The sequence below is a fragment of the Gavialis gangeticus genome, unplaced genomic scaffold (genome assembly GCF_001723915.1).
Source record: "Gavialis gangeticus isolate Ggan-Ray unplaced genomic scaffold, GavGan_comp1, whole genome shotgun sequence".
NCBI classification, from domain to species: Eukaryota; Metazoa; Chordata; order Crocodylia; family Gavialidae; genus Gavialis; species Gavialis gangeticus.
Window position 1 is genome coordinate 10758912 of NW_017729003.1, and position 11474 is coordinate 10770385.

Below are 11474 nucleotides of genomic sequence, written 5' to 3' on the forward strand. Positions count from 1 at the left end.
GCTTAAAAGTTTGTTTGTTTTCCCCCCCCCCCCCCCAAAGCCCAGCATTACTCAAAAGAAAAATAACTTGCATAGCAAAGTGTTTTTAGGGAATCTCTTGCTCTTCTCAATTACAGTGATTCTTACCTTGTAAAGTGTGCATCAGGGTCAAGCTACAGTGCTTGCTTGGCTTGGTTCCGTCATAGACAGTGTGTAACACTTGGTTCTGTTTCACTTGTGCCAGGTTTTAAGTGGCTGGGGGCTGAATGCACCTCAGGCTACACTAGCTGGGGCCACACCAGCAGGAGCATGGACCTCAGGCCCTGGGGACCACATGTTTTCCCTCCCTCCCTCCCTCCCTCCCCTTCTCTGTTGCTGCTCCCTACACTCCACCTTGGCATATTTCTGAGTTGCGTGCTGAGGAGCCCCAGCTTGCACTTAGTTCTGGGGCAGGGGCAGGAAGGGGAGGCCTGAGACAGGCGGAGCTTGAATCCCCTGGCTACTACTACGGTGGGGGAAAAAAGGGGAGTGTGGTGGCTAGGTGGGAGCTCAGGGGTCACAATTTAACCCCTCATGGGCTGCATGCAGCCTCCAGGCAGCCAGTTGGACAGCCCTGACTTACATAAAGTGCAGGGTTCTGCATCTAGGGAGAAGGAACCAGCAACACGCCTATGGGCTGATGGAACACCCTTCTTGTCAGCACGGTGGCAGAAAGGGATCTTGGAGTCATTGTTGACTCCAGGATGAACATGAACCACCAATGCGAGGAAGCAGTCAGTAAGGCTAACAGCATCTTGTTGTGTATCTACAGATGCATCACAAGCAGGTCCAGGGAGGTGATCCTTCCCCTCTATGCAGCATTGGTCAGGCCACAGTTAGAGTACTGTGTCTAGTTCTGGGTGCTGCACTTCAAGAGGGATGTGGCTAGCATTGAGAGGGTCCAGAGGAGGGCCATCCGCATGGTCAGGGGGCAGTGGGGCAGGCTAAAGGGCCTGAACCTATTCAGCCTCCAGAAGAGAAGGCTGAGAGGGGACCAGCGGGAATTGGTGGAGGCTCTGTTCCTCTGAGCACCACCGGGGGTTACTAGGAACAACAGCCACAAATTGTTAGAGAGAAGGTTCAGCCTGGACCTCAGGAGACTACTTTAGAGTTAGGGCTGCCAGGCTCTGGAATGGGCTCCCAAGCGAGGTGGTGCTCTCTCCTACCTTGGGGGTCTTCAAGAGGAGGCTGGACAGATATTTGGCTGAGGTGATATGACCCCGGTGCCCGTTCCTGCCTGGGGCAAGGGGTCAGACTTGATGATCTGTTTAGGTCCCTTCCAACCCTAAGCACTATGATACTACGATAAAATTTGAACTCAAGTTAAAGTACCTGTTACCTTTTAATCAGAAAGTTTGAAGCAGTAAGTCTTCCTAAAATATGTTGGTTTTGTGGAGTAGATAGTATTATATCCTTTTTCTCCCAAATCTGGAGTAACTGTTGGATTTGATCCTGTAAATTGCCTGATTATTACACAAGCAAAAATAATCAATTCTGTGTATACAAACTTGTCTAATAAATATCCTGCAGATGTTCTACTGCTACTTGTTCTGTCCTATGTAATGTAATATTTTTCCCTCAAACACTCCTTGAGGTTTTCACTAGTGTGTGTTTATTGTTCACTTCCTTCCTTCCCCCTTCTTCAGAAGCTGCGTGGAATGAGGGCAAGGAAGTGATGATCATACCTGCTATATATTTGAATGAAACCCTTAATAGGAAAATTTTAAACGCTCCCCTCTGCCAGGAGGGTAACAGGGTGGTGGTATGAGGATCTGACTGATTTACCAACTCTGATAGAAAATGAGCACTGATATGCTTAATCTTAGAAAGTTACCCAGAAAACACTTAGGTGGTGGACACCATGTCAGGGTGTTAAAGAAGGGTGTAGCTCTGGTGGCTTTCATTTGCATGTGCCTTACATGAAATCATTTGCTAAATCTGTGTTTTTAGCAGTACAGGCTTCTTTGAATTCCTTTCTCAAATATGGCACAATTCTGTAGTTAGAATCCAACAATGTGGAGAAATTTGGGGAACTTAAAATGTACTGAGTAGTAGGTTTCTTATTTGCATAAAATTTGCTCAGCTGAACGCTCTGTAGCTAAGCAAGACGGAACAACTGTATTCCATTAAAAAAAAATGTGGAAGCCATGAGTGCTCTATTATTATGAAATTTTATTCGTGCTAATTGTCATGACACCAGGGAAATAAGAAAAAGGCTGGAGAAACCACTTCATATTTATGAATGGTTTGACCCCCATGTGCAGTCTGGAAATATCACTCTATAGAGAACTTATTTTTAATAGTCTCTCAAATTAAGCAGTTATAGACAATTAACATGGTGGGGGAGGAGGCAAGATAATTCCCAAAGTCAGCGTTTTGGACAGACTTTTCTTGGATTTCCCCATTCTAAGCAACTATCCAGGAATTTAGTTTTCTCTAACATTTGCTGTGTTTTAGAGAAAATTGTCTTTCCTTCTCTGATTCTGAGCTAATGCTAAGACTGCCTGAGAAGTCGGGGCTGGTCAGTAACTTGAGAGGCTAACACTTCTGGTTTGGTAAGCTACTAGGACACATACTTTCTCTTTACTCTTTTAGATATCCTAAGGTTGCTGCCAATTTGAGCTTACACTGCTTATGCTTATTTTTCAGGTGAAGTACATTGGGAGGATGGAAAAGTCTCTGGGACAGTGTATAGTGGTGAAGAGAAACTCACCAATCTGCTAGTGAAGGTAAACAAGCTTGCAGGCGATACAATATGTTGAACTTACAAATAAACTTTGGGGTGAGTAACCATAAACCCCTTCACATAAGGTCCTGAACTGAAAGGAATTATTTTGTTTTGGAAAGTGGTAGAGCCCTGAAGCCAGAAGTGGAGGTTCAAATAGAAGGTGTTATTAGCAGAACAATTGGGCAGTCAAATAAATGGCCAAAGGTTGCTGGTGGGGGGTGGGGTCAAAGCATCATCATTGTAGGTACTTAAGAACAGATTAGATAAAAAGTTTGGAATGTGAAAGCAAGTAGCTGATTGCATATGCGTGAATAAACTGATGGTGTTCTTCTAATGTTGAGAAAGTGGGGCTCTGCAACATTTCAGGAATTCTGCATGGCAACCATGGCTTAATCCTACTTGATCTGGTCTGTGGCTATTTACACCACCGTAACCCCTTTTGGGTTAAGTCTAGGCAAAAGGAAACTTAGAGCTAACTGTACTGTGCAGCCCAAATTTGGAGAGTAGCTTAAAAAAAAGAGAGGACAAATTGGCTTCACCTAAATCAGCAGTGCTCAGCCCAATTAAGCTCAAGGCACTTCTTAGCTTTCACATACTTTTTTTACTACAGAAAAATAATAGAGCAATTCTTCTGTTGCAGAGAACTTGGAAGGATCACAATAGGTCAGAATGTTTTTGACATTATAGATATATGTGCAAAATCTGTGGGTCTGTCCTGCGAATCATATATAGGTGTTTGCATACTTAACAGTGCTATTATCTGGCACCTTTAAAAGGAGCTTGCAGCGCCCTGTTTGAGAACTTCTGACCTAAATTCTTGCTAAGTCTATGTATAAGCCTGGCACTTTTCTCCTTGGTAAGGTTAAAAGGGTTCTAAACAAGTCAAGTGTCTGTCTAGCTGCTCTTTTCTTTTCTTTTTCCTTTTCCAGGAAAAAAGTTTAGGACAGTCCTCTTAGGACCTTGTTACACATTAAATTTAGGGAGCTTCTGGAGCTCTTAACCCCCGGATTGTCCACACATTGACACCTAACACTAATTTTAAGCACATTTTAAGCATCTTAAAGTTACACCACTCCAGGGCCGGTTTATCTTTGATCCATGTTACCCAGCTCATGTTCCATTACTGTATGGCCACTCTCCATAGATGAACTGCCCAAGTTGTAGTCCTCCAGCATCCCAGGATGTAGTGCCCCCTCACTCACTCACCCTTATGTTCTTTGTAGACAAACTTTCTACCCTCTGAACTCTAATGCCTAGGAGGTGGTTCTGGCACCAAGCTAACTCCCTTCCCACCCTTGGGAGTGTGACTTTATCACCCCCAAGGCTGCAACCCTGTACAAACTTTCTGCAGAACATATGCCAGCTAGCCTGGTTGCAGGGCATGGATGGGTCCAGGTGTAGGGTCTAGTGCGGGTGGAGGAAGGTGGGAAACAAGGTATGGGGCCATATTGAGTCCCCATGAGCTGCAGCTTCCTTCCCAGGACAGGGCCAGTAGCTCCCTCCAAAAGGGCCTTCCCTCACTGCTCCCACCTCCCAGCCACTCGGGGAAGCACAACCAACACCTTCCACATCCCAATCCCAATTTATTAAAACATGAGACCTTCTTTAATTTACTTTGTCATTTTCATATAAAATTTACTACTTTTTATTTTATCCTTCAGTGGCTGCCTTCCTTCATTTCACCCCCTTTCCCCACCCTAACTTCCTTTCCTTTCCTTTTTCCATTTCATTACCCTTCCCCATCCCATTAACTGTCCACCACCAGCCTCATGTTCTCCCTCCCCACTCACCCCAATCCATCTCATACCCCCTGCCCCACCTAGAGCAGGGATAGAAGCTTGTCTTGGCTCACCAGCCCTGCAGTGGCAGCTTACAGCTGTAGCTCCCAGTCAGGCCCCTGTTCCTCCATTCTCTAGTGTTAAGTCACAGCTGTGCAGGTAGGGGACAGTCAGTTTTTTAGCCTTAACATGTGACTGCTCCAAACTCAAACTAGTACTAACTGATCAACATTTGAACAGCTCAGAGTGCAACATGTAACAAGGGTCTTAGACTCCTTACTTTTTTGGAACATCTTTTTAGAGCAGCTACAGTGAATTGTGCATGCATGCCTGCTGCTTCCCTGCCTCATGGATGTATGAATGCATAGATCTCCATCACTGTTTTCTGTAGGAAATCATGCTTAAAACCTTTGGTTCCAAAGATTGTTTTGTTTTTTCTTTCTTGATGGTTATGTTGTCACTCCCGTTGATAGTCTTCCCTAACTTCAATAGAATTGCTCCTTATTCTGGCCAGTGGAGATCAAAATTAGAACCACAGTCAAAATGAAAGCCACTGTCTTTGTTGAGAGCCATGGTGTTAGAATGTGTGTGAAAGAAATGCTGGCTTCTGTGAATGCTTGTTTCTGAGTATTTGGGTAGTTGTACTGCTTCTAGACATAAAACTTGTGGTTACTCCAAAGTCTACTTTGAAGACAAAATAATTACAGTTTGACTGATTCTGAAGTGACTTTTTCAGAATAAGCTGATGACTGCTTCTTGCACTAAGATTTAGTGGCTCATCTTTAAAAGAACAAAAGCTTCTGTCCTCAAGCAGCCATATATTTTCTTTTAAACAGGTGTACTTGGAACTCATAATTTATTTTAAAAAAACAAACCCGTACTTAATGGGATGGTGGTTGTAGCATAAACATGCCTCAGGCCAAATGTACTCTAACTTGGGGGTTATTAACAGTGGTTAGATAATATGAATGTGTCATCTCATCTGTAGCTTCAGAAACTCCTGGCTACACCTACCTTCCGCAGTGTGCTGCTGTTGACCTCCTAAGCCTTGTTTCTTTTGTTACTTGCTGCTATGGCTGAACATAGTTCATTGTGCTAGCTCATTCGTAATATATGTAATGCCAGTTTTGATTGCTATTGCTGGATTTATTGAATGATAAACCTAGGTTTTGTTTTGTACAATATCAGAACATAATGAAATGCTTTTTACCTAAAGGTATATGAAAAGTTTGCATGGAGTAATCCCCTTCATCCCGACATATTCCCCGGTTTGAGGAAGATGGAAGCAGAGGTGGTGAGGATGGCATGCACGCTCTTCCATGGGGGACCCAGTTCCTGTGGTGTTGTAAGTTGTTCACTTAACACCTGACCCTTCTAACTGAATTCTGCACTCCTGCTTCCTTTCTACAAACAGTGCTAATATTATTCTTGTACAGTGTGACTGAGACCTTACAGATACTAGAAAGGTTGGTTAGTAGAGCTATACTGGCAAACCCTTCTTGGAAACATTTGAGAAAAGAGTTCCGAATGTGGGCAAAGGAATGTCTTGAGCAGTATGGCTATAGCTACCCTAGTGACTTTGCTGACACTTTTTCTATACTTTTAACCAGTATCATTCTGCTGGTATCACTCTGCTGGTGCTAGGTGGGTAAGGGATCAAATAACCAACTTTGGTTTGGAAGCAGTTTTTTGTGTGGTAGCTTATTTAAACTGCTCTGATTTGCAAATTTGTCAGCTTACCAAAACTAGGGCTACTTATTGCTCTGGCTTATTGTGATACCACTAACAAGCTGTTCTAGGTGCCAAATGGCTTTGTGATAAATCAGGTGTTTTACATACTGTCTTTATCCAATTTATAGCAGTTTCAACAAGTTAGCTTACACTGCCTCAAAGTTTACAAATGCAAAAGCCTTCTGTCATTTGGGAACTGGCTTTGCTCTGCCAGCAGAAAGATGGGGTACTACTGCCACTGGAGAGCTGGGAATGTGGATGCAAAAATTTTTGGCTGGTAGAACCAAGTGGTGTAAACCAGATGTTAGTATGACAGCAGAGGGTGTGAATGTTTAGGAACAAGGTGTATTGGATAGTTGGTTTTAAAAACACAGCAAGTATTATATACATTAACAATTACAACTCTATCATCGCATTAGCAGGGATTTGGAAGTGTCCTCATCTCCATTACTTTTACTTATGGCATGTCCTTGACAATTCTGGTTTTGTGCCTTGTAGTTTTATGCAAGGGTTTGAAGTGGTCATCTTAGTGAACTGTCACAAATGATTGTCTGCAAATGCAGGGGACTGAACTTGGTGTCCACTTCCAATTTTGTGTTTCTTGTACTTTACTATTTATTTCTAGTCTTTATGTTATCATAGAATCATAGAGGTAGGGTCAGAAGGGACCTTATAGATCTTCAAGTCTGACCCCCTGCCAGGGCAGGAGAAAAAACTGGGCTCAAATGATCCCAGCTAGGTAGGCATCAAGCCTCCTCTTAAAGACCCCCAGGGTAGGAGCCAGTACCACTTCCCTTGGAAGTTGGTTCCAGATCCTAGCCACCCTAATTGTGAAGTAGTTCTTACGGATGTCTAATCTAAACCTACTCTCCAACAACTTGTGGCCGTTATTCCTTGTTATGCCAGGGGTCGCTAGGGGAAACAAGGTCTCGCCCAAACCCTTCTGGTCCCCCCTAGTGAGTTTATAGACTGTCACCAGGTCCCCCCTCAGCCTTCTCTTGTGAGGGCTGAACAGGTTCAGGTCCCGCAGTCTCTCATTGTAGGGTCTGCCCTGTAGTTCCCGGATCATGCGGGTAGTCGCTGGATCATGCGGGTAATGGTGAGCTTCTTAAAGCAAGGGCTTGGTTCACAGTGAGGCCTTAGTCTCATACCAGTTGTAAGTGCTGCTATATTACAAGAGTCTAATAAATTGCAAAGAACTAATTCTCTTGGGGGAAGGTACTGGTGGTAAACGATGAAGTGAGTTCTCAGAACCTGGAAAGAGGGGTTATGTTTACTCTCTGTAAATATATTGAGGCTAAAGCAGTGGAGAGGGAGAAGAGCCATTTGGCTAAATGGCAGTGTTTGCCCAAGAGTAGATGGGGATGAAATGACTGGATAAATCCAGTCTTGAAATTTACAGGACAAGAGAGATGTTGCAACAGCTTTCCAATAAGAGTAGTTGGGGCAAAAGACAAACATTGGTCAATTTGAGTAGAGAGGTGTTAGCCTGAAGTCAGGCAGGAGGCAGGGTGACTCCTTAGAAACTAACTGCTTATTTTGTCAGGTGCTGTGACCAAAACATATGATGGCATCAGCTGTTGCTTATTAAAACTTATGCCTCTTTGAACCAGTTAGTCTCTTAAGGTGCCACTTCACCCTGCCTTCTGCCTGGCCAGTTTATGAACAGGAATGTATGAAATAGTAGGGGATGTTTATAGTCCTAGTCGTATGTTTATAACCAGCTATGGAATTGGTGCTGGTGACTTTGCAGCTCAGTTGCAGTACTTGCACTGATTGACCAGCTTAAGGTTTAAAGTGAGAAAACCAAACAAACTTGTTTGTGTTGGTAAGATGCTTGACCCCACCTGTTATCTTGTCTGATTTATGGGGCTGAGGACATTGACAGGATTATCAGCAGAGAGGAGGATAGTCTGGATCTATACCCTGTCACATCAATCTTCATTATTTTTAATTTTAATTGATCTAATTTAATGACTGTCTTGCAAAACTCTAGGAGCTACAGTACTTGTCACTTGTTTTGGAGGACTTCATTCACAGAAACTTGCGACACCTGAGATGATTACAGCTTTCATTGTATAATGCGTGTGCAAACGCCTACATTTAACAAAAAGTCTACCTTGGCTCTATCTATGTGCTTAGTTCTTTACAGTAAAAATGTAGTAGCATGCAAGGGGAGACCAATGGAAGGTAGTTTCTAAAAGTGCTACTCTGTCCTAACTGGTTCCAACAAGGATTTCTTAGGCAGATATCTTTTTTGGATTATGTAGTTGGCATAATGTTAGACAAGCTTTTGAATGCAAGACACTCTTCCTTAGGTCTATGATTTATAGGAAGCTTGACATAGCAAGTTAAGCACAGCATAGGGGAGGGCTGAGATAAATTCTCAGGTGTAGCAGACAGCCCTCTCCAAAACCAGAAGATTACCACAGATGACCTGAGAACCCTTTCCACTCTGTTTCCTACCCTTTTTCTTCTCCCCTCCCTAAAGTCTTTTGTAATTAAATGAGCCTTGCGGCATACCATGAGGCTTCACAGCTGTAGGCAATAAGACATTAAGTCATGCTGAGATTTCAAACCGAAGTGTAAGAAAAGTGGTGACAATAGTAAATGGTTGAACAGTTCTCCTATAAACAAGGTCAGTGGAAAAGCTGAGAAATTGGATAGAAAAACTAGTAGGTTAACTTCTTTAATTAACTTCCTGAAACTGATCTTTCAGGTCAGCTCCTGCCACAAAGGATACACAGTTCTAAACAATGACTTTCAAGAAGCAATTTGCAGTTAAAGGAAGGCTTGGGTGATTTGGAGACACTCTCCTGAGCAAATGGTGTGACAAGTTGTCTTGGAGAGAGCCAGAATTTCAAATGAGTATCTGCTAGATAAGGTTTTATATTTAATATATCATCAAGATTTCTGATGGCTGAATAGTTGTTCCAAAGAACTGTGCCTTTGGATCATCTTTCAAACTGAAGTGATTCCACCCCTCCACTCCCCAAACACACATGCATACACACTTTTTAATATTGAAAACAACACTTTTATATTACTACTTCTTAAAGTCACTGTTGTAAATGGTCACCTGCCTTGGTACTGGCATGCCTTGCATGAGGCAGTTAATACCTATAGGGATTTTTCTTAATTCAGGGAAAGAAGATACTTAAGAAATTGAAACTACAAAATGGGCAGACTTAAAAAGGAACATTACAAAAAATGGAATAGCCTTAAGTTGTTATTGGCTCTTTTAAGGGCATACGGCTATTGGTTATTTTTATTGCACCTTGGAGAGAATCCTGTTTTTATTGGTAAATTTGGTGAGTGTAATTGCTGTTTTTGAGAAGTGTTAGCTGCCCATGTCTAGTGTTAGTGGTCTTCACACTCTGGTCGAGGTAACCCCATTGAATGCATGAAGTAGAGAGTTGAAACCAGACTGGCTTTTCTAATGGTGCTGCAGCAGCTGTCTATTAGAACATGTGAAACATGTTGGATGCCACTGGAGAAATACCAGGACCGTGATTCATGGAGAATGAAAAGAAAGTGCTTCTCTTTCTATGATAAGGAAACAGATTTGACTTGATTGTAAAGCAGTCTCAAAAATAAGAGCTCATGAGAATAATACAGGTCTTCTCCTGTATGACTGTATACAGCACTTGTAAGGAAACTGATGACTTGGACAGGTATTTAAATGAAATGGATCATGAGTACTGAATGTTAAGTTAAATGTTCATTATTTATGGAAGTTATCTTCATTCTAGGAACATGTTGCTGAAGCTCTTTTTATTTTTGAATACTGCTATTTACAAATCCCTTGTGAGGTCTTCAGACTCACCCCTATGTTATGAATTCTTTGAAATGATGCACTGCTTTCTGGAAATTTTCCAAGTTAGCTTTTTCCAACATGGAAAAGTTATTTCCAAGTTCTTCTTCTTTCTCTTTTGTGCTTCACTTATTAGATGGAACAGTAATAATGGTACAGGAACCAGTGGTTTTAGTTCCCAAGAGACTCCAATTTAAATGATTCAGAAAGACTAGTAAATTCAATCTGTGGTGTGGGGATTTTCTTCTGTGATATGTGAGTGGGATTAACAGCTGCAAGCCTCATAATTTTTAAAGTGATGATTCTGAGAATTAGCATGGGTTTCCCTTAGAATTTCTGGAAGAGTAGAAGTTTTCTATAAAAGTTTAGTTGCGTCTTCTAAATATCACAGATTATCATGATTAGACTAACACTAGTTTTGATTACAGCATTGCAAGGAAAATCATGTGTATATGATGTATCTGATATATACTTTAAATCCCTCCATCCCTCTTTTCCTTTATACCTTCCCCATTCTCAGCTAGAGGATTAAAAATTGAACAACTCTGAATTCTTCCACTGAATTCTGCACTCACGTGTTAGTTGTCAGGAAGCCCTGAAGTGTTTTCTCTAAAGGTTTGCTAAGTCTTCCTTCCCCTTTTTCTAATTTCCCCCAAGAGTATAGTTGAAGTGGAAGAAGCGAAAGATTTGATACTCCTGAGCTGCCTTTAAAGCTTGGCGCATTTTTTTCCTTCCCTTTGTCCTTTCAAGCTCCAAGCACTTTAGACCTTTCTTGAGTAGATAGTTGCATGTTTGCAATTAGTGTTTAAATAAAATGTGATTTGCTGAATTTTTTTGTCACCTTATCTCTAGGTATCCCATCTACAAATTTGTCAGGTTTGATGGAGAGAATCACCTTCTCTATGTATATTACAGGAGACATTTATAGGTTTATATGGGTCTTACAACATGCTCCCATCATAGTATATTCTCAAAGAACATGCCACCTTAGGAAAAAAGCTGCCACTTATTTATAGGGTACTACAACCCAGATAAACCTTTGTTAGCTTTGGTCACTGGCTTCTAAATTGATTTTAATATTTCCAAGCAAGAATTCAATTCAAGTGATGATTTCTCACTTCTAGAACCTACAGCTCCAAGTTTTTGTCTTTTATTCTGGTGCTGTGATAAGTGAAGCAATGTGATTGTGAGGGATAGGGTAAAGATTTCATAATGAAATGCAGTGACAGTGAGACAAGGAAATCTTCTAAAGGTTAAAAATCACTGTTCCTTGATTTTAGAGTCCCAAACTATTGGAATTTGTAGGGTATGAACAATGAAACAAATGCAGCAGTTTGAGAAGGGGTGAAGGGGTGCTCTGCTGCTGCTGCTTTCTTCATTCCTCTCCCCTCCCCCCCCCCCCCCC

General features: G+C 42.0%; 1 protein-coding gene across 1 annotated transcript in view; it reads left to right on the forward strand.

Moving 5' to 3' along the window:
• The window catches only part of SGPL1 (sphingosine-1-phosphate lyase 1), a 43428-nt gene that overhangs the window by 13511 nt on the left and 18443 nt on the right, over positions 1–11474 (forward strand). Inside the window, exons 4-5 of the mRNA XM_019507816.1 lie at positions 2668–2747; positions 5741–5869. Of these exons, the coding sequence (XP_019363361.1) occupies positions 2668–2747; positions 5741–5869 (209 nt within the window). The remainder of the gene's footprint in view (positions 1–2667; positions 2748–5740; positions 5870–11474) is intronic.